At 48.2% G+C, this 22692-nt stretch overlaps 1 protein-coding gene, 1 long non-coding RNA gene and 1 pseudogene across 3 annotated transcripts in view; 2 read left to right on the top strand and 1 right to left on the bottom strand.

Annotated features, from left to right (window-relative positions):
• Positions 1-9954, top strand: part of C2CD3 (C2 domain containing 3 centriole elongation regulator) — a 139446-nt gene extending 129492 nt beyond the window's left edge. The window contains exon 33 of one of the 2 annotated variants that reach the window (XM_028115976.2): positions 9144-9954. In XM_028115976.2, the coding sequence (XP_027971777.2) occupies positions 9144-9284 (141 nt within the window). In that variant the 3' untranslated portion in view covers positions 9285-9954. The remainder of the gene's footprint in view (positions 1-9143) is intronic. The other variant, XM_028115975.2, reaches the window with a different exon arrangement.
• Positions 1-10787, bottom strand: part of LOC114218741 (uncharacterized) — a 50974-nt gene extending 40187 nt beyond the window's left edge. The window contains exons 1-2 of the long non-coding RNA XR_015766620.1: positions 10465-10787; positions 8374-8462 (exon numbers count right to left, since the gene is read on the bottom strand). This is a non-coding gene — a long non-coding RNA (uncharacterized LOC114218741). The remainder of the gene's footprint in view (positions 1-8373; positions 8463-10464) is intronic.
• A 6775-nt stretch (positions 10788-17562) lies between these two features.
• Positions 17563-20318, top strand: LOC114218731 (bcl-2-associated transcription factor 1 pseudogene; annotated as a pseudogene).
• The last annotated feature ends 2374 nt before the right edge of the window (positions 20319-22692 follow it).

Here is a 22692-nt window from a genome sequence, read left to right as displayed (position 1 = left end):
CTTGCCTTCCGGCTTTAGTGAAACAGGGTTTTTTTCCGCCCCTTCCCCAACAGTATAGTGGATACGGGTCTCTGTGTGACATTAGCCAAGTCTTCTGATCTTGCCAAGTCTGTTTCCTCGTTTGTCAGATGGGGTTATCAGGCCGCACAGGGAGGTTGTAGAAGACCAGGTGCCACACAGATAGGGCACAGAGGCCAGCCCTTCGCTCTCCTACCCGTGACTGCCTCATCTTCGGTTGCCGCCGCTCTCAGAAGGAGAGGAGGAGGGGCGGCCGGTGTAGCCGGACTGCTGCATAGCCAGCCAGTGGCAGTTTCATGGTACTTGGGAATCAGTCAGGTTCTCCCACCTCTGCTTTCTCCTCCCTCCCATGATCAAGTACCTCTTCACTGGGACAGCTTCCTGGTTTTATTGAAGATTACATCTGATTCTGTTTGCTTAGCTGCTTATGGGCAAACTAGTTTTATCAACTTCTCTAAAGGGGAGGAAGGAGGTAGAAGATGAGACAGCAGTATTTTACATGTTGTTTTCCTGGGTTTCTGTCCTCTGCTCTTGTAGATGTTTCTTTGGGTAAATCTCAACCACTCCAAGTACTTCAGTTATTATTTACAGTTTGACGTCTGTCAAATCCTTATCTTCAATCGAGACTTCTCTCCCATGCTGCAGACACACACGGATCCAGCTGCATCCTGGCCGTCTTTTCCTTGATGTGTTACAAACAGTTCACTGTGTGTCCAAAACTTGAGCTTGTCACCTTCCTCTGCACAGGCCCTCTGCCCCCTGCAGCCCTGATCTCTGTAGACTCAACCGTCACGGTGTGGTTACCTCTGCCAGAAGCGTAGGCATCATCTTTCCCCCTCTTGCTCCTTTACCCCCCATGCCCCGGAGCTCATCTGCTACCACGGTCCGCCAGCTCTGCCCACTAAACGTCTTTTGCATCCACTCACTCCTCACCCGCCTGTTATCTAGTCTTCATCATCTCCCTCATGACTCCTTCTAACTAGTCTCACTCATGTCCACACTTCCGCACCACTGGAAGGGAGAGGGACTCTTCGGCGTTGCCAAAAAAACAACAACAAAAACTTTTTTTAATTTAAAAACCCATATTCCTAAGCCACCTATCAAATCTGAGTGCCCAATTTTTTTACCTCTCAGCAGTATGTGACATAGTTGATCTCTCTCCTTTAAGCACTTTCTTCACTTGTTTGTTTTTTTTTAAGATTTTATTTACTTATTTGACAGAGAGACAGAGCGAGAGAGGGAACACAAGCAGGGGGAGTGGGAGAGGGAGAAGCAGGCTTCCCGTGGAGCAGGGAGCCCGATGTGGGGCTCGATCCCAGGACCCTGGGATCATGACCTGAGCCGAAGGCAGACGCTTAACGACTGAGCCACCCAGGCGCCCCTCTTCACCTGTTTGTAAGGCATCAGTTCCTCTTGGTTCTCCGCCTCCCTCATCACTGCTCCTACTCAGCCACCTTTACTGGTTCTTCCTTATTTCTCCTACTTGTTAACATAGGAGTAACCCAGCATAGTCTTTAGACTTCTCCATTTACATTTGTTTTCTAGATGACGCAATTTGATCTCAGAGCTTTAAATCCCTTCTACATGTTGATGACTGCTAACGGTTATCTTAGCTCAGACTTTTGTAAACTCTAGGCTCATATGTCCAGCTGCCTACCCAACAGCTCCACTTGGATATCTAACAGATACCTAAAATTAACACTCCCGATTTTATTCCTCAGAGCTGTTCCTCAGTCTTCCCCATCTCCATTAACAGACACTCTCTCCTTCTAATTCTGTGGTTTAGACCAAAACCCTTAGAACCGCCCCCCTATACCTCTGTTTCCAATCCACCAAGAAATTCTGGCAGCTCTGTCTTTAAAACAGATCCAAATCTAACTGTTTATCACCACTCCAACCATTACCACCGTGGTCTAAACCACCATCACTTCTTGCCTAGATTATTGCAGAAATCTCCTCGCTTGCCTCTCTGCTTCTGCCCTTGCCCCTGGCAGCCCATTTCCCATACAGCATCTGTTAACCTCATAAGATGTTGAGTAAATCATGTGACTTCCTGCTTGGAACCCTCCAGTAACTTCTTACTGATGACTAGGAGAGCCAGAACTGGGCCTGAACACATGTAAGCCAGAGCATAGGAAGGTAATTTGGGCCTCAAACTTGAAATATACATCTTCTGGCAAATTAAAAAGTCATAGTCCTGAGCTAAGTGCAGAGAAGACAGAGGAAGGCCCCTTCCCTCAGGAGCTCACAGTTCCCCAGGGGGAGGGCTTTATTTCTCAGTCCACCAACTTCTATCAAGTACCTGTCATGCTTAAAGGGCTGGACCCGGTACTACAGACTGTGCCTTCAGGGAGCTCACAGTTCCTAGGGGTACTGGCCTCCAAGCCACTCACTAGCTCTCTCAAGGGATATCAGCCTATAGTAACACTTACGGAAAACAAAACAAAAAGAATGAATTTAGGGAAAAGAAGACAGAGCCACAACAGTGGCTTGAGTACAATTCACAGATGAAGGAAAGGCTTTGTAAGCTGTGGATCTGGAGAAAAGAAACCTGTCAGGGAATCAGCAGAATCTGGCAACTCGGAGGTACAAGTGGTGTACACTAGAAAGGAGGTTAGAGGTTGGGGCGGGGGGGGGTTGAACTGGACCAGAGCAGGCGGGGTAAGAGAGGAGTCAGAAGCAAAGAGCAAAAGCAACCTGTCATCTGGAGGAGCTTTGGCCTCCCTGCCGACCTACATGGCAGTTCTTTACCTTGAGATGGGCCTTGTCTTGTTCTGTGCCCTCCTGCCAAGGTCAGGCTCTATACACAGCAGGAACAAGTCCCCGGACTAACCACAGGCATGGGGCCAGGTGCTGCTATTCCTGAGGAGTGACTAAATAAATCTTTTTAAGAGAGAGAAAGAGAACTATATGAGTGTTAGCTATTGTTATTTTCATCATCATTACTGTTGAGATGTCTTCCCTCTTATGTTGCTCCATTTTGGGGGGAACTGGTAGGATGAAATGCTAAGGGATAGGGGCGTGATCAAAAGCTTAGCACCAGGAACTGGGAGCTGGGAGGTTAGGCCGCACAGAGCAGCCCTGGAGTACGGAAGCACTTTTCAAGGCTGTGGCAGTTGACTGTGTGCTTCGTTTAGACCCTGAGTGAGAGGCCCAGGGCAACACACCACCCCCACCTAAGGGTAATAGATCCGTAGCCTCAGAAGTCTCTGGCCTGCATGTCTATGAGTCTTAAGGCTTTAAGTCTGCTTCTCTTCTCACAGGAGTCCAAAGAACTTTTGTCTCTTGGTTTCCCTTCCTCAAGCCTAGAGGCATCTAAGAGATGCACGGTCCTGGTAGAGAAACCCAGCTTCCACAGAATCATCAGATCAGGTCAGCAGGGGCCCAAGGGAACTTCCTGAGCCCAGTATCCTCTCTCCTCAGCCTGTGGTCCAAGCCTGATAGTGGAGATGTCCCTCTTGACGAATTGCCTCATTTCTTCGAGCCACCAAGTTCCTAGCTCTCTGCAGAGTGCCAAGAAGAGTCCTAAAGGTCCAAGGGTTTTCGATAAAGGCCACACAGAGCTTTTGGAAGATGAGCTCCCTGGCCAAGGGTGTACAGAAGTCAGGGGAAAGAGCCCGGCCCAGAATGCAACTTGGCAGGCACCTCAAAGGAAAGGGCCCACAGGACTGCTGGGCAGGCGCAGGGCTCAAGTTGCCTGAGCTTCTCTGAGGCCAGAGTCTGGGAGGAGCCAGGACCTCTTCCAGGAGTGGCATTTAACCCTTCCCTCTCAGGAGTCCGGACTTTCAACCCCTCTCCCTGGCAGGGCGTGAGTTCAGAGGGTCAAGGAGTCTTGATTTAGTCAGACTGCCTCATTCTGTAGATGCGGAGACTGAGGCCCGGGGTGAGGGAGTGGCTCTAGTCCCTATAGAATGGGCCTGTTGTCGGGGAAGGCTCCTCAGAGGAAGGATAGGGAGAGAATAGGGTGTGGTGAGGAATGGAGGGAGCATGTGGGTTAGTGAGAACCATGGGACCAGAGTTCTAATGCAGGAACACAGAGTGAGCTCAGAGTATGGAGCCCAGCCGTGCTGCGGTTGAGCTGGGTGATTAAATTTTAGGATTTGCGGCCTCCTGGGTGGCTCAGCTGGTTAAGTGTCTGCCTTCGGCTCAGGTCATGATCCTGGAGTCCCGGGATCGAGCCCCGCATCGGGCTCCCTGCTCGGCGGGGAGTCTGCTTCTCCCTCTGACCCTCTTCCCTCTCGTGCTCTCTATCTCTCATTCTCTCTCTCTAAAATAAATAAATAAAACAAAGTCTTTAAAAAAAAAAATTTTAGGATTTGCCCCTCAGGGCTAGGCCCCTGGTCTGTGTCTTCTCCCCACATTCCCCCTGCTCCTAGCTGTGGCTGCTGAACCTGCTAACTCTCCTTAGCCCAAGGAGGTCCTAGTTCCAGCCTTCGGAGAGGACTCTGGGAGCCACCCCAGGGGAAGGCAGCCAGCCAAGGGGGGGAAAGTTGAGGAAGGCAGACAGCTGTACTGAGTTATCTCTGAGGCAGCAATCCGTTGGCAAGCCCACCTGGCCAGCCCGAATCAGGGAGCTGTTTACTTTCAGTTTTCAGCTCTTGCAAAAGCTTTGTTTCCATCAACTAAGTCTGTGTTTATGTTACTTAAAGGAATTGCTCTGGAAAAAAACAAAACGTGTGCCCTGATGCCAGGCCCAGAGGTTCACTGGGCAGAGGGCAGTGGAGTGGGGAGAGCTTGGCCAGGCCTGGGGGCATGCCTTGCGGAGGTATAGTACCTTACTTCTACTCTGCCTAGGGTGAGATCTGAGAACAGCAAGGTCTCATTTTGCTCTCTGCAGCAGGCGTCAGCTCTAGCTCTAGCTCAGCCTCTGTGTTTTGTAAGATGTACCTGGCCAGACCCTTGGTCACATCTGAATTTCATTTCACCTTCACAGTAGACCTGGGTAAGAAGGCCAAACAGAAGTTCCTAGTTCCCTTTGGTAACAAAGACACTGAGACCCAGAGAAAGAGTGTGTCTTGGCAAGTGGACAGTTGGGCTTGGCCACAGACCATTTTTCCTTCCACTCCACCCCACTGCCTCCTCTGAGTAAGTCCCAGGAACACCCTGAAGCAGGGGTAAGTGGGGAGACCTGCACCCACCACCTTCCTGGGAGCAGGTGGTCTGTTCAAGGGGATCCATCTGGGGACTAGAGTGGAGAGAACCCAGAAAACAGTGGCTTGGACCAGACCACATTTCAGCCCAAAGTAGAGGGCTGGTCCTTCCTGAGGGAGATTTTAGAGACACTATATCACAGGACCTGGCCAAAGAAGGACCCACCAGCTGGAAGCAGTTCCTGGGTGACAGAGCACCTCCTCTCCCATCATCTGCTTATGGAGCCCAGCCATGCTGCAGCTGGGCTGGGTGCTCAAATTTAGGATTTGCCCCTCAGGGCTAGGTCCCTGGTCTGGATATCTTGTCCCCATTTCCCCCCTGCTCCTAGCTGTGGCTGCTGAACCTGCTACTGTCTAGCCCCAAGGAAGTCCTAGTCCCAGCCTAGGGGAAGGCAGCCAGACAAGGGGGTGAAAGTTGAGCAAGGCAGGCATCTGTCCTGAACCTGGGGCCCTGCTCTTTTCTGGGCACCTGGGCACCCAGGGCTCTAGCAGGGGCATGCAAGGATTTCGGAGGAGCATTCGGTTCATTTAGGGGTGTCCTTGTTCTGAGCAGTTGCACCTCTGCCCAGCCCCTCCAAAGTTGTGTGTTTTGGAGTAACAGCTCTGATGAAGGAAGAACCTTTACTCCTAGTCAAGATGTTTTTTAGACCCTACTGACGGCAACAAAAGCCAAATGCTGCTGACTGTCTGTTCTCCGTCTTTCCACACCCCTGCCCTGCCTCGTACACAGAGCCAAGCCCTGTCCCTGGGCCTGGGCCATAAAGATAAGGCCCCCTAGGCTGGCGAGTCCAGGTGTGGGTGCTGGGAAGTTGGCTGAACCAGCCACACTTGATTCAGCTCCAGGGCAGATGTTGGCCCAACCAGTCAGGTGCAGGCCTGTGCTCATGCTATTCCCTCCAGTGAAATGACCTCATCCCACCACCAGTTCTGCTGAAACTCTGCCCATCTCAGATCTCACCTCTGTGAGAAGCCTCCCCTGTCTATCCTGGCTGTTATGAATTGCTCCTTTCTCCATGCTCCCGAGTTCTAAGCTTCATCTCTGTGATTGTTAGGTAGGTTGGCATCTGTCTTCTCCCCTCTAGCCTGAGCAGCCCTGTGGCGACAGAAATCATGGCTACTTAATTGTCCTTAAAAACTGATCGAATTGAGGGGCACCTGAGCGGCTCAGTCGGTTAAGCGTCTGCCTTTGGCTGGGGTCATGTTTCCAGGGTCCTAGGATCAAGTCCCACGTTGGGCTCCTTGCTCGGCGGGGAGCCTTCTTGTCCCTCTCCCTTTGCCCCTCCCCCCCATCATGCATGTGCATGCGCTCGCTCGCTCTCAAAAAAAAAAAATAAAATCTTTTTACAATTTTTAAAAAATTGATCAGGTTGAGTAGATCTTAGGCTCTCTCCTGAAAGGCTTGATGAGTCACCAACAAAGGTCTTTGATGGTCATTTCATGAACTGAGGTACTTGGCCCTTTCAATGATGGAAAACAAGACCCACCAGAGCCTCTTAAAAACAGTGCTTCTCTTCTGACAGATGAGGACACAGAAGCTTGGTTTAGGATTTGAGATAGGGGACTATGCTCTTAGGCCTGTTTTCCCATTTAGCTTATAGAACAAACATCTCTGTCATCCCCTTTCACTGTAGCAGAGAAAGAAATGGAAAGTTAAGGTACAGCTGGTGACCCAGAAGATCTGTCTGCAGTGTAGCCAGGGGACTGGAAGGGGATTCGGTGTTACCTCTAAATCCTAAATAGCAGGGCGCCTGGGTGGCTCAGTTGTTAAGCATCTGCCTTCGGCTCAGGTCATGATCCCAAGGTCCTGGGATCGAGCCCCGCATCGGGCTCCCTGCTCCGTGGGAGGCCTGCTTCTCCCTCTCCCACTCCCCCTGCTTGTGTTCCCTCTCTCACCGTGTCTCTCTCTGTCAAATAAATAAGTAAAATCTTAAAAATAAATAAATAAATCCTAAATAGCTCACGAAACAACAGTCTTGGATACTGGGAGTACAGAGGGGTATATGGAGACTTAATGTGCTTGCCAAGCTCCTGAGAGGATTTGACCTGACCAAAGGCCTGGCACAATGGTAGGCCAACAACCACTGGTTCTAGAATGAATGAATAAGAGGTCTTCTGTAAGAGGCAGTCTCCTCCCCACCCAATTTCAGCCTCTGGTCACCATGGCTTGGTCCCACTCTTTCACTGGTCTTGCAGCTACCAAGCTCCTGTCTTGGACCTGGCCCATTTGGCGTCACAAGCATCAGACTTAGTCCATGTCTTGCAGGAGCACCCATCCAGTCTAGAGGGGGAGGGCAACAGGCAGTGGCTGGGCAACTGGCCTACCCTGACCTGAGGCATTATGCTATGAGGTGCCTCTCATATTTTGGAAGGAAGTACTCCAGTCATGAGCAAAAGGTAGGTTTCCTTTTTTTTCCTTTTAGCCTAGGCCTGCCTAGGACACATGGAGCTGTATCTTCTCATCTCTACTAGCACCACTTTGCTCTTGGTTCTCAGGCAACCCTAACTATGGGCTATCAGTGCTGAGAGTTTGCTCAGGTTCTATGTACTCCTTTAGCATTTAGAACTCCAGATTGGCAGGTAATCCTCAAGATTGCCTGGCTTCTGCTCCCCTTATCCCATTCTGGCTGCTATTCTAATTTTTTTAGTAGATCACTCTGTCCTCTCTGAGCTATGGAAGTCAAGAACTGGGTTCTGAGGGCACCTGGGTGGCTCAGTCAGTTAAGCGTCTGCCTTCGGCTCAGGTCATGATCTTGGGGTTCTGGGATCAAGCCCCCGTGTCGGGCTCCCTGCTCAGTGGGGAGTGTGCTTCTCCCTCTCCTCTGCCCCTCCCCCTGCTCATGCTCTCTCTCTCAAATAAATAAATATAATATTAAAAAAAAAAAAGCTGGGTTCTCTCCATTTCTGTCTCCTCACAGTAGGCATTAAAAAGGTTAAGTGAAGGAAAGGAAGGATTACTAAATGTTGCTAACCCCAGAAGCAACTCTAGCTGGGCCTCAGTTTCCCATTAGCAGAATTGCAAGGAGCAAGAAGGTAGTTTCCATCTCTGGGGTCTCCACCAAGCTGATTCTCAGTGCCTGGGGAGTGGTACAGTGAGCTGCCTATGCCTCCAACAGCTTGTGAAGATCTCAGCTCATGGATTTGGGGACAGAGAAGAGATATCTATCCATAGGGCAGGCTACATGCTATTGAGGTCAGCCAAGTTCACCTGTGGTGGCGACTCCCATCTCCTTTCAACACTGCCTCTTGCTGTCAGCCAGCTGCCTGTATAACTTTGAGCTCCTTCAGGGCAGGAACCTGGTACAAAAAATAAAGTGGGGTGGGGAGCAGGTGAATGAGCAAAAGAGTGAATCATAGAGGAGTCCAGAAGACCATGTCATAACCCAAATGTACACTAGGACCTTAAAGGGGAATTAGTGATACCCTGTCAGCCTGAGGCAGGGAAAGATTTGGTAGGAGGGCCGTGGGGATGTGGTTCATGTCACCTGCCAGCTCTCGGAACTCCCAGGGGCCATACTGAGAGTGTATGATTCACCAACATCTTCTCCCTGGCAGCTGGATATATTCCCAGGGTCGCATGTGGAACAGTTACAACTCAGAGGACAAATGACTTATCTATATTCATGCAGCAAGAGAAGGGATGAGGCAGCTTTAAACCTGTCCTGGAAGGGGACTCCTCCTCTTCCAGAAGCATAGACAGAGTCTAAGCTAAGGTTCACATCTTGGCTCTGCCACTCCAAGCTGTGGGACCTTGAGTTTACTTAAACCTGATCTCTAGTTTCCTCTCCATGACATAGGAACAATGTACACACCTATGGGGTTGACGTGAGGGTTAAACAAGATCAGGTACGTAAAGTGCTTTGTAAACCAGTCAGCTCTATATCAGTATTAGCCAGAGGACCAAACTATGGGAGGAACCAAAGTCATTTCTTGGAGTCATATCCTCAGTGCTAACCTACCTGACTTCTTCCTCTTCAGGACAAGAGTGAGGCCTCCAGCAGAGCCTTGTCCAGAAGGCCTTGTCGTCCCAGACCTAACTCGCTGCCTCCCAACTTGCCTGAGGAAGAAACTCGCAGGATTGCACGGATATTTTCTTCCCAATACTCCCAGAAAGACTAATACAGACTGAAAGACAAAGGGAAGGATCCACCTGCCCACCCTCCTTTGGCCTTGTCCAGCTTGCATGAGGCACAAGATGTGCTTCCTTCAAGGCCGTGAGAACCCTGAAACCACCACCAGCCTAGTCCATGGGTACCTTGAGACCCATTCAGCGCAGCCTGGAGGAACATCCCAAACCAGTCCAAATTCCACCTGCTAGGATTTCAACTTCTTCCTTCTAAACAAAATGGATTCCAGTACCCAAGTGGAACCACCCATCTTTTGACCAAGGGACCCAAGCAGGCATCTCTCAGTTGAGAACCTCCTTCCAGTGTCCTTGATAGCCTACTGCTGACATGAGCCCACCTTCTGCCTGAATATCACGGGCCATTTTTGTCTTAAAGTTTGGGTGGGGTAGAGGAGGGGGTGAAGATTGTGTGTGTTGTGCATAGCTGAGGAAACCTAGGGCCACCTCCAATTGATTTGCTTACAGATAAGGGTATTTTATAGATATAAATTATTTTTATGCTGTGTTGAATCAATCAATAGAAAAGGAGGGGAAAATCACCTCCTTCAGACTTTTTATCTGATTATCTGAGATTCTAACCATGCTTTTAACTTATTGTTTTTACCCAGCTCTGAAGGTCATTGTTTCTGCCTGTGTTTGAATAAAATCATATTGGTATTGGTATTCTGTACACGGGTGTTTCCTGGGCTGGCCACTGGACTGGGGTGTTAGGAATCCATTTGTGCTCTAACAGCCAAAGGAAAGCTTGAAAACCGTGCAGTCCCTTAAGCTCACTTGGAACTGGGGGCCAGGGTCACCGTGAGACTTCCTGGTGAGAGATCACACTGGTCCAGATTGGGGTAACACCCAGTTTTTCCTTTGCTTGTGCCTCAGATCCATCAGCAAAGTGGAGGGGTCTCCTGGAACAGGTCTGTTCAGAATCCCTAATCTCTCTAGGATAGATCGCTCTGGCTTAAGACTATCAGACTCCAAACATCTGAGCAGCTACTGTAGACAGGGCCTGTGGGGAAGATAAGGGCAAAGCTGTGCGGAGTGGCTGGGAGAGAAGGTTGGAGGAGCACTAACATGGAGTCCCCGTCTCCTCCCCAAGCACGGGTCATTTTGCTTAGTCCTCATAACAATTCTGTAACCTACAGGTCGTGATACCCATTTTATAGTTAAGCTGAAACTCACCAAGGTTAAGTTATTTGCCTCTGTTTATGAAGCTAGGAAATGAACCACCACACACATTTCCAGAGAGGTCACAAGGCTTCTGCACACAGGGAGTAGCCAGTGGGTGCTCTGAATTTGAGAAATTCATGAAGAAAGATCATGTGGGCTGGAGCAACCAGGGCGGGCTTCCTAGAAAAGTTAAGTCAGAGGATGAGCCCAGAGAAAGAACCAGGAGGGCACTCAGGGCCACATGCTGCTGGGGACAGGGAAGAGACAGGTCTGACGCTGCCACTTCCTTGATAGGCCCCCTCCGGCCTGACTGTCCCTCCATCTGAGCCTCCGTTGCCTCATCTGTAAAAGGGAGGGGATAGCGCTGTAGGGGCTTGTTGTGAGGAGAACTGGGATGACATTTGTGAAAGTGCTTCGCCCGCACTTGGCACTTACTGGAAGCTGAAGAAATGTCAGCTCCTCCCACTCCTCCCCCACTCTCCTGGAGCTCCCGGAGCAAAGCAGCAAATAGGCCAGCAGGCCAACAACTCTCAGGCAGGACATGCCTGACGGTAGAGGCTAATGCGTGAACCCCCAGGAGGGACAGAGTGCCACCCACATCGGTGCAGTGCCCTCCGACCAGGCCGTTGCCCTTTCTTGTTCCCCTCATGCAGCCCCCCCCAGCCACCAGCCTGCCAGCTCGCCCCCTCCCCAGCGCCTTCCTCTCGGGCTGACGGGGGAGCTTTCAAGGCAGGGGGCCCCACCTCCCTTAAGGCCACATGGAACCTACAGAGGGGCAGGCAGGGGCCCAGGCCTGAGGGGTTAAGCCTCAGGTGAAGAATATTCCTTCCAAATCCTACTCCAGCTTCTGTAAATAACCTGATGGGGTCAAGTTAGGATAAGGCCTCAGGAGGACACAGGCTCCTCCTACCCAGGCTCAGGGCAGCCCCCGGTAACACAAGGGCACCCTAAGGGTCTGTAAAGCATCACCTACACTTAAAAAGAGTGTGTTACTTACCAGTATCTTCCCCCTGGAAGTTGGATCTCTTTCCCGGTGACAGCTCAGAGGTGAAATGCCTCGCAAGCCATGCAGCCTGGCTCAAGGGCAGGAGTTGCGCATTTGACAACCAGCCACCATCTCCCTCACCTCCTTTCAGGCACCGCCTCTGCAGAGACCTGAAATGGGTGTTTCTGATCCCCGGACGCTGGCGGATCCCAGCCCCTTGCAGCCAACCTTGGAACTTCTAGTTCCTGGTGGGTTCTGGGGACAGGGAGCCAAAGCAGACACACCTGGCCTTGCCCTCAAGAAGCCTCCCAGGCCAATGTAAGCGAAGTCCTCCCTCTGGGTACTCCAGGGCCCATGGCCTCCTTGTTTGAGCTCCTGCTGTTTATCCCTCCCCCCGTACCCACTGCGATTCACCCACCACCTTCCAGCCAGCATTTCCAGCTGGAGCCCACAACCCACTTCCTGAGCCCAACCCCAGCGGTCCTAGCAGCCCCTTCCCTTATAAACACCAGCACAACTGCCTGTGCTGCTGATGTTAGGGCAGGGCCTCGTCCAAGGAAGAGGACAGACACAGCCCTGGCTTTGCACTTGAGTGTCTGGACTTGTGACCACTTTGCCCTGTGGCCATGGCCCTGTGCCCAAGTCCAGAAATGGCTTCTGCCTACTCCTCTGCCTGCCCAGTTCATTCCCTTCCCACTCCCTCTCCCTCCCTTCTCCGGTCCCCCTCCCCTCCTCTTTCCTGGGTCACCTGGGTCCCGGGTTCAGATGCGGCCCACCCTTGCCCTCAGCGCCTCCTGACGGAGCCTACAGTAGTAGCAGCTGCTAGGGTGTCTCCCTGCTGTGCTCCACACACCTCTCCCAGCCGCCTTTGGCTCCCTTCAGCAGTATCCGTGCTGAAGCCTCCAAGTGTCCTGTCTGAGACGGTAATGGTCACAGCCGATAGGCCCCAGAATAAGATATTACCATTTAAGGGCTGGAGGTCGGGCCCTGCCATATACTAGCAATATGACCTGGGTAAGTCCATGTCCCTCCCCGACACCATTTTCTCCTCTGTAAAGGAAGCATTGCAAACGTTAGGATGCTCAGCAATAAAAAAGGAATGAGGTACTGATACATGCTATAACATGGATGCATCTTGAAAGTACTATGTTAACTGAAAAAAGCTAGTCACATACTACATGATTTAATTTATATGAAAGGTTCAGAAATCTATAGAGATAGGGGTGTCCGGGTGGCTCAGTCGGTTAAGCATCTGCCTTCGCCTCAGGTCATAATCCCGGAGCCCTGGGCTCGAGCCTCCTTGCTCAGTGGGGGAGTCTGCTTTTCCCTCTGTCCCTCCTCCCACTCTTGCTCTCTCTCGCTCTCTCTCAAATAATTAAATAAAATCTTTAAAAAAAAGAAGTCTATAGAGACAGAAAATAGATTTGTGATTGCTTGGGGCTGAGTGGAAGGGAAGAAGGAAAGTGACTACTGATGTACACAGGGATTTTGGGGGGCCAAGTGGGGAGTGGTGAAAATATTCTAAAATTGTGATGATAGTTGCATAACTGAACACTAAAAACCACTGAATTGTATCCATTAAATAGGTGGATTGTATGGTATGTGAATTATATCTCAGTAAAGCTGTTATTTAAAAAAACAGAACCCTGGGCACCTGGGTGGCTCAGTCAGCTAAGCACCTGCATTTGGCTCACGTCATGATCTCAGTCCCTGCTCAGTGGGGAGTCTGCTTCTCCCTCTGCCTCTGCCCCTAAGCCCTGCTCATGCGCTCTCTCTCTCTCAAATAAATAAAAAAAAAATCTTTAAAATATATATATAAATAAATAAGTAAACAACAAAATCTTAATAGTACTTATCTCATAGGGTTGTGAAAAACAGAAATAATATATATAAAGTACCTGGCACATAGTAGGCACCAAGAAATAACTGTTACTATTATTGTTAATGTTAGGAGAGCCCTGCCCAGCCTATCGTGTGTGGCCTTGACCTTTGAATTCTCAAAGGTGACTGGTCCAACCCCTATCCCCACATATGCACTTATTACCTAAGGTAACTCTTTCAGCAGCTGGAAGGAGCTATTTTAAAGAACCCAAGTCAGAGGAACTAAACCAGATCTGGAACTCTGACCTTTCCCCTCACCTCCCTGCCACTCACCAGCCAGCCGCCTCTTGTCAGGTGATCAGGCTGTCAACTAAGCTTCTGTAGGGTAAGGTTTCAGGTCAGCTGGAGCATATAAAGATAGGTGCCAAGCCAGAGGCAGCAGAGACAACAGTGAATGGCGAGGGGGCAACTAGACCCCTGCTGCCACCTCCTGGGATGGAGCCCTAAGGAGCCTTAAGGCGGCCCTGTGCTTCTGCTACCCTGGCTGGACTCACAGGTAAGACCCATTCTCCACCACCCCCTCCCCCTCCACGTTCTGCCCTTCGCGGCAGCTTACAGAGAGCAGCCAGGAGCTGACAGGGATCACTAGCCCGGGATCACTACCGAGCTGGTAGATTGCGTCCCTCCCCCACCGAGTCAAGAGGGGGTAACTGCAACCCTGATGAGGGGGCACCGTGGCTGGCTGAGGCTCGACCCCAACACCCGTGTCACCCACAACTCACTGTCCCCCTTCTCTGCTGGCTGCCTCGGCTGTGATTTTGCAAATCTCCATAGATAAGAAGTGGCTTTCTCCTTAGTCTGGCACAGAATCTCCAGAATTCCTCCAGAGCATTGAGCCCTTTCCCCATGAGGGTCCTGGGGACCCCCTTCCTGAGTTAGAGATGCTGCAGGCACCTCTGGCCTCACATACAGGGAGGTTTACAAGCCCAAAGAACTCTACTCAGGTTGCTTCCTCAGCGGGGATATGCTGTGGAGGCTTTGCCAGGAAGGTGAGATCGGGCAGCGCATCTCAGAATGGGGTCCTCCGATCCCTGCTTCCGAGTTACCATGAAGAGATGCCCCGGCCCCAGCCCAGACCTGAATCAGGACCTCTGGCACTGACGGCCTCTGAGAATCCACTCTGTAAACAAGCAGCTCCAGGGATCCTGACCTCTCCCCTGACGTGTGAGGCTCTGGACAGCAGCACAGGCGCGGTGTCAGACAGAGCTGGGCTCCAACCCCAGCCCCAACCCTTCCGTCTTATGACTAGCTGAAGCCCTCACAGCCTGAGGTCCCTTGGTTATGAAGTGGGAATCACTGTGACAACTACCGTATAGCCTTATATTCAGGGACTGAATTAGTCAATACCTGTAAGGCCCTCACCACCGTGCCTCATGCAAGAAGCACCGAGCAGACGTTAATGGGGCACTACTACTGTGGCCATGTAGCTGGGACATCCATCACTCAAGTGCCCCAGCGGAGAGAGTTCTGCTCTCAACTTCCCCTTTGCCATTGGCAAAGTTCTGCTGCCTGCTAGATTTCCTCAAGTATCGATTCAGGAGGGTGGAGTCAAGGGGGAAGGAAGATGGGAAGCAGTGGCCTCAGGGCAGCCCCCACCTAAGCGTACCATTGTGGCCTCCCTCTCCACCACAGCTTGACTAATGAAAGTTCTAGAGCCTCCTCCCTCCCCCCCACCAAGGTATGACTTTTGACTTGAGTCCATGCCCATCCATTCTGCCTCCCATGAGTGGCTCAGAACTGCGTCTGAAATAGGTTCCAGCTTCACCACGGCCGCTGCTCTTGCCTGAGTTCAGGCTCCAACACCCCTTGCTCCACCATTCCAACAGCCTCCTCACTGGCCTCTCACCTTCCAGTCCAGCCTTGACATTTGCACCAGCATACTCTGAACGCTGGTCTGATGGTGTCATTCCTCGACTTGAGAACCACCAACAACTCCCCATTCTCTGCTAGATTCAGTACAGCCCTGGCATTCCAGACCCTCTACCAAAGAACATGAAGGGCTGCTCTGATTTCATTTCCCATTTCTCCACTTGAGCAAGTGGGGTTCCTTGGTCAACTGGTCCTCCCTGGGCCCCTCTAGCCCTGGGCCATCCCTGTACCAGGCTACACAGAGAAGCAGGATCAGTAGACCCTATCCCTGCCTTTGGGGCTCCCTATCTAGGGGGGAAACAACTGCAGTTAATGAGCTAATCAACAGAGGCTGGGGCAAAGGAGTTTCTTGACAGTTCAACCTCCCCCAGTCCTCCCACCCAACTCCCAGGCCAGGGGGAGAACAGGCTTCCCCAGGGAGACCCAGCCCATGAGACAAAACTCATGAAGTGTTCCCTGTGGGCCCAGGTACATCACAAATACTCTGCATCAGGGGGCTAAGACCAGAGAATGCCGCGGAGTCACATAGCCCTGGTGGGAATCCCACTTCTGCTCACTGGATGACCTCTGACAGCTCATTTCACCTGTCTGGGCCTCAGTTGGTAACTGTGCAAGTGGAGTAAAAATACCTAACTTGTAGGATTCTTCTATTAGAATCCGAGTGGCTACCAAAGGCTTTGAAGAAAGGACTCCTACAACCAGTAAGAGACATTAGAGAACACGACCCCCAAGGGCCTCCCGAGCTCTGAGAGTCAGACACTCAGATTCCTGACGCTGGGGCTCTGAGCAGTCCAGCTCACGTCAGAGAAGGGGAAAGGCTAGGGAAATGCCAGGGCTTGGAACAAGAGAGGCAGCTGCTTGTGCATATACCTGCACATGCATTCCAGCCCCAGAGAGAGCCTCCTCCTTGTTGGGAACTGAGCCCTCCTGGCAGCTGCTGGTCTTCTGTAGGCAAAGGGAAATGGGAAGGAGGCAAGTGGAGGACGGTGTTCCCCTAGCATGCTGCAGTCTGTCCCCTCCACCAGGCTCAGGTCCATGGGCACCGGCGCCTCCACACCACCACCCCTAGGAGCCAGATTCTTCTTGGACCCTCGGGGAGGCAGTATAGAAAAGCAGGAAGACAGGCTGTGGGAGGAACACTGCAGAGGGAGCCCGAGGCCTGACTGTGTGGCACATGCAGGTCTCAGCCTCTCTGGCCATTTTCTTCATCTGCCAAGCTGGGCAGTGATGCCCACCCAGCCTTCCTCACCAAGCTGTTGTTCTGTATGCTTAGCACATAATTCTCTAGATGGACTGGCATATAATTCATTAACTGCAAAGGGCTTTGAATGCCCTCAATAAAAAAGACAAGGTCTGGAAATCCATACTACCATACCCACTGGGGTCCCGAGCTGAATGGTGAAGGGGCCTCACTGCCAGGAGAATTTAGTTGAGGTTCTGTACCTTTCGATCAGTCTCTCTCCATCTTAAGCCTCTTTTTCTCATCTGTGAAATGGATTTACAGCTTCCCTGCCTTCTTTCCAAGGCTGTTTCGAGCCTAGTACAGCAGAGTGAGCCAGGCTTGGGCACTAGTGGCCAGTTACACTCAGCAAGCTAATGTCCCCAAGTCCTGGTTTGCTCATCCAAAGTAGGGGAAGGAGCAGCTACCTCTCAGATAAGTTGGGAGAATTCACTAGGATTGTGTGCAAAAACTGCTGGGAGGGCCTCAGAGCCAGGTGGTCATTTTCTCCTCCTACCTGAATCCATGCCCTGGACTCTCACACAAGCTCATGCTCTTCCCTGCATCTGGAACACCCTTCCTGCTTCAGCTGCTGAAATCCTGCCCACTTTTCAAAGCCTGACTTATGTGACCCTCCTCCCACCCTCCACCATGAGATGGTTCTTATTCCACCTCACAAACAAAAGAGGGGGTCTCCCCCTCCTTTGAGTCCCTTCTTGGGGCTTTCCTCCCCTCTGACACTGGTCCAACCCATCTTATGTGGATGTGTCTGATGCCCCCACAAGACTCCTTGAGAGTTCCTTGTGGGCAAGTCACACAGACTATTTGCTCATCCCCAGATTTCCTGGAATGCCAAGCACAGAACCTAGCATGAGGTGGGTCTTATGGAGTCCACCAACCATGGCAAGGACTTTGGACTTTGTTCTGAAGAATCCAGGATCCCAGCACATGAGGGGTATGTGTGCATTGGGTGCCAGGGGGTGTGACTTGCTAAGAAATGGCATCAGCGCCAAAAGCCAGATGCCCAGTTCACGTTATAAGAATACCGGGCTGCAGGAAGTGACGGAGATGAGCTAGCGCGTCGAAGATACCTCTATGGTTTTCCTCCCGTTCTTGAGTCGGGAAATGGCCGCTGTGTAGTTACAACGGAGTCCCGGGAACGGTGCTTTCGACGTTTCAGGAATTTGAATTTAGAGTTTAATTTCTCAGAACATTTTCTCCAGGAAGAACTTTACAGTATCTTAAAGACTTCACTTGACTGTTTAATCCTGCATAAAACCCAAGGAGAAAAGAAATGGGTCGCTCCAATTCTAGATCACATTCTTCAAGATCAAAGTCTAGATCACAGTCTAGTTCTCGATCAAGATCAAGATCACATTCTAGAAAGAAGAGATACAGTTCTAGGTCTCGTTCTAGGACATATTCAAGATCTCATAGTAGAGATCGTATTTATTCTAGAGATTATCACCGAGATTACAGAAATAATAGAGGAATGAGACGACCTTATGCGTACAGAGGAAGGGGCAGAGGGTATTATCAAGGAGGAGGAGGTAGATATAATCGAGGTGGTTATAGACCTGTCTGGAATAGAAGACACTCTAGGAGTCCTAGACGAGGTCGTTCACGTTCCAGGAGTCCAAAAGGAAGATCCGTTTCTTCTCAAAGATCCCGAAGTAGATCTCGCCGGTCATATAGATCTTCTAGGTTTCCAAGATCATCCTCTTCTCGTTCTTCATCCCCATATAGCAAATCTCCTGTCTCTAAAAGACGAGGGTCTCAGGAAAAACAAACCAAAAAAGCTGAAGGGGAGCCCCAAGAAGAGAGTCCTTTGAAAAGTAAATCACAGGAGGAGCTGAAAGATACATTTGAACATGACCCATCTGAATCTATTGATGAGTTTAACAAATCATCAGCCACATCTGGTGATATTTGGCCTGGCCTCTCAGCTTATGATGATAGTCCTAGATCACCTCATAATCCTTCACCAATTGCTACACCACCTAGTCAGAGTTCATCTTGCTCTGATGCCCCCATGCTCAGTACAGTCCACTCTGCAAAAAACACCCCCTCTCAGCATTCACATTCCATTCAGCATAGTCCTGAAAGGTCTGGGTCTGGTTCTGTTGGAAATGGATCTAGTCGGTACAGACCTTCTCAGAATAGTCCAATTCATCATATCCCTTCACGAAGAAGCCCTGCAAAGACAATCACACCACAGAATGCTCCAAGAGATGAGGCTAGGGGACGTTCTTCATTTTATCCTGATGGTGGAGATCAGGAAACTGCGAAGACAGGAAAATTCTTAAAAAGGTTCACAGATGAAGAGTCTAGAGTATTCCTGCTTGATAGGGGTAATACCAGGGATAAAGAGGCTCCAAAGGAGAAAGGATCAGAGAAAGGGAGAGCAGAGGGAGAATGGGAAGATCAGGAAGCGCTAGATTACTTTAGTGATAAAGAGTCTGGAAAACAAAAGTTTAATGATTCAGAAGGGGATGACACAGAGGAGACAGAGGATTATAGACAGTTCAGGAAGTCAGTCCTTGCAGATCAGGGTAAAAATTTTGCTACTACATCTCACTGGAATACTGAGGAGGAAGGACCCAAGTACAAGTCCAAAGTTTCATTGAAAGGCAATAGAGAAAGTGATGGATTTAGAGAAGAAAAAAATTATAAACTTAAAGAGACTGGCTACGTAGTGGAAAGGCCTAGCACTGCAAAAGATAAGCACAAGGAAGACGACAAAAGTTCTGAGAGAATAACAGTAAAGAAAGAAACTCAGTCACCTGAGCAGGTAAAGTCTGAAAAGCTCAAAGACCTCTTTGATTACAGTCCCCCTCTACACAAGAATCTGGATGCAGGAGAAAAGTCTACCTTCAGAGAGGAGAGCCCACTTAGGATCAAAATGATAGCCAGTGATTCTCATCGTCCTGAAGTCAAACTCAAAATGGCACCTGTTCCTCTTGATGATTCTAACAGACCTGCTTCCTTGACTAAAGACAGGCTACTTGCTAGTACACTTGTCCATTCTGTCAAGAAGGAACAAGAATTCCGATCCATCTTTGACCGCATTAAGTTGCCACAGGCCAGCAAAAGCACTTCAGAGTCTTTTATTCCACACATTGTGTCCTTGGTTCATCATGTTAAAGAGCAATACTTCAAATCAGCTGCAGTGACCCTAAACGAGAGGTTCACTTCGTATCAGAAAGCCACCGAAGAACATAGTACCAGGCAAAAGAGCCCTGAGATACACAGGAGAATTGACATCTCTCCAAGTGCCCTGAGGAAGCATACTCGTTTAGCAGGGGAAGAGAGAGTTTTTAAAGAAGAAATCAAAAGGGAGATAAAAAACTAAGGTGTGATTCTGCTGATCTTCGGCATGACATTGATCGTCGGAGAAAAGAAAGAAGTAAAGAACGGGGGGATTCCAAGGGCTCCAGGGAATCCAGTGGATCAAGAAAGCAGGAAAAAACTCCAAAAGATTACAAGGAATACAAATCTGACAAAGATGACGGTAAACATAAAAGTAGAGAGCAAGATCATTCTCGATCTTCATCCTCTTCAGCATCACCTTCTTCTCCCAGTTCTCGAGAAGAAAAGGAGAGTAAGAAGGAAAGAGAAGAAGAATTTACAACTCACCATGAACTGAAAGAATACTAAGGCTTTGGAGGAGTTAGCCGACCACGAGGAACCTTTCATGATGACAGAGATGATGGTGTGGATTATTGGGCCAAAAGAGGAAGAGGTCGTGGTACTTTTCAACGTGGCAGAGGGCGCTTTAACTTCAAAAAATCAGGTAGCAGTCCAAAATGGACACATGACAAATACTAAGGGGATGGGATTGTTGAAGATGAAGAAGAGACCATGGAAAATAATGAAGAAAAGAAGGACAGATGCAAAGAAGAAAAGGCATAGTAAATCTGAAGTGAGATTGCAACAGAGAGCAGAACTTGCACCCACCATTTTTTACCTGATTTTTGTTTTCAAAATAAGAATGTAAGCATTTTACTTAAATTTTACTGTTTGCAAGTAGTCAATAGAAATTTTGTTTTAAGTCTTCAAATACCTTGAAAAATAGTAGACTGTATGTTGAAAATTGTACTGAAATAAAGTAGAAAATTGTTACGTACCATATTTGTAACTATCAACTTTTAAAAAATACTTTTACTGTTTTTGTTACATGCACTGTAATTCATTTTGTCTATAAGATATGGTCAAGTACAGCCCTGTGAAAGTTCTGATTCTCTTCCTTCCCTGTTTGTTAATGTTTATTCTGAAGTAAACGTTAGCTCTACATACAAATCCCTGAACAGAAGTTGTTTATAGAGACCACACTAATTATTTTAACCGTATACATCTGTTTAACATTCTCCTTAATTCAAACACACTACATTGTAGGGTGACTAATTTTTGAGGTGTACCACAGAAAAGGTTTTTACTTTGGTAAACTAAGCTAGTTTAACATGTCAGCAGATGTTTAAGAGGAAAAAAGCTTTGCCAATACCTAAAAAGTACAAGCTATTAAAAGATCCAAAAGTATGAGGTGGTTTTTTTTGTTTGTTTTTTGTTTTTTGTTTTTTTAACTGAAAGCAAGCAGTGGCCTATAAAAACTATTCTTAGGATCCTTTACTTTTTGGGCTGAAAAAAAGTTGTCTTTCTATTCTTATTTGAAAGTTTGAGTCATGGTCTTAGATATTAGCTAATCTTTTTGAGAGAGAAACTGGTCTGTAATAATACAAATAAAAAATCCATTCCTACCAAATGTATTACTTTAAAAAAATAAAACAGAACAAAACCTGTAATCTTGGTCCTGGTATGGAAGAGGATTATGCTGCAGAATAACTTGATATATTAGAAAGATGTACCTGATTTCATATCTTACATATTTATTTGAGCTTCTGGACAGCTGAAACATTAGTTTGTAGTCTAACCATAAGGAAAAATAGGCAAACAAAACATTGTTCATTAGTAGTATTTTAAGTAATTTGTTTTTCAATAAAAAGTTTTGACAGGAAGTTTGTTGCCACATTGTCTAACTTGGTTTTACTTTTTTCCCTATTTCAGTTGCAGTTTATAAAAATGGCTTTCTTTTTCTTCCCAAGGGTTCTATTCGTCAGGTAGATAATCTTTCAGATGTGAATTACCTTTATGTTTATGCTGATAGCGCTTAAGATGAAAATCCAAAATAGTAAATTTCAGTGTTAAGTTTGTCTGCTCTATGAGCATATATAAAAGTAGTCAAATTTCATTTGTTAATTCAGCAACCAAATTAGTTGTATATGTTTGCATTAAAAGGAGGTAATGCTTATTCTTTTAGTGTAAACTTTCAGAAATCTTAAGTACATGGATCTTTCGTCCTCACTTGATTATTTGCAGTGCTCCTAGCACCTTGATTGCAGCCAGGGGCATTTGCTAAGAACTGTAAGAGGGAAAAATACGAAAAAAAAGTATATGTGATGTTTATGGCCCTGGGATCTTTAGTATTGCATGATTTCTCCTATCTTGTCTTTTCTGAAATTGTTACAGAGCAGAGGAAATACTGTTAAAGCAAGTTTGTTATTGCATTAATCAGGACACAGCTAATTTCTTCTAGTCAGAATAATACTTAATTACATGCTAAAGCAACATGGATTTAATCTTCAATACAGGAGAATTTTCACAACCATTTTATTTTATACAAATAAATTTAGCTTTCATTTTAACAGTTACTATTTGGTTAGATACTGAATCTCTGTGCATGACTGTAAATGTGCAGTTTTGTTTTTCCACTTAAGACAATAGGAGAATGGGAATTTGCTGATAAATTATTTAATAGGGAGTGGGAATAAAGCTCCCTAGGTCCTATCAGCAAGTTATATTTTAAATGCAAATGCATTGCTTTAATCCAAATAGATACCTGATTTGGTTGCTTTTATTCTATTAAAATTCGGGAAAGGATTATACCAGAATTTAGTAGGAAGGGCGCTAGAACTCTGCAATTAGGATTCCATTGTGGATGTTACCTGTTTCAGAGCCAAGGATTTGAAAGTCTATGTTGTGTTTTTTTAAGCCACAATTTAACTCCACACGTGACAACATACGATAAAGCTGAATGGTTCCTCTTGGTAAGGAATTTTGTTAACAAATGCCAGAAAATAATAACTCTTTGATACCTACGTTAATAGACTTCCTTTTGCCTAGAGAAGGAAAATAAAAGTGAACCAAAGGATATTTCTAGAAAGGATTAAGAAAGCTGTTTAAGAAGGCCATGACTCAGTCCTTAGGTGTGTATACTTTTCAACATCCTAGG

Source organism: Eumetopias jubatus, unplaced genomic scaffold, assembly GCF_037043125.1.
Source record: "Eumetopias jubatus isolate StellerSeaLion01/CBP00866 unplaced genomic scaffold, mEumJub1_p1.0 scaffold_13, whole genome shotgun sequence".
NCBI lineage: Eukaryota > Metazoa > Chordata > Mammalia > Carnivora > Otariidae > Eumetopias > Eumetopias jubatus.
Note: the sequence above shows the minus strand (reverse complement) of the source record. Positions and strands in the feature narration are given on the sequence as shown.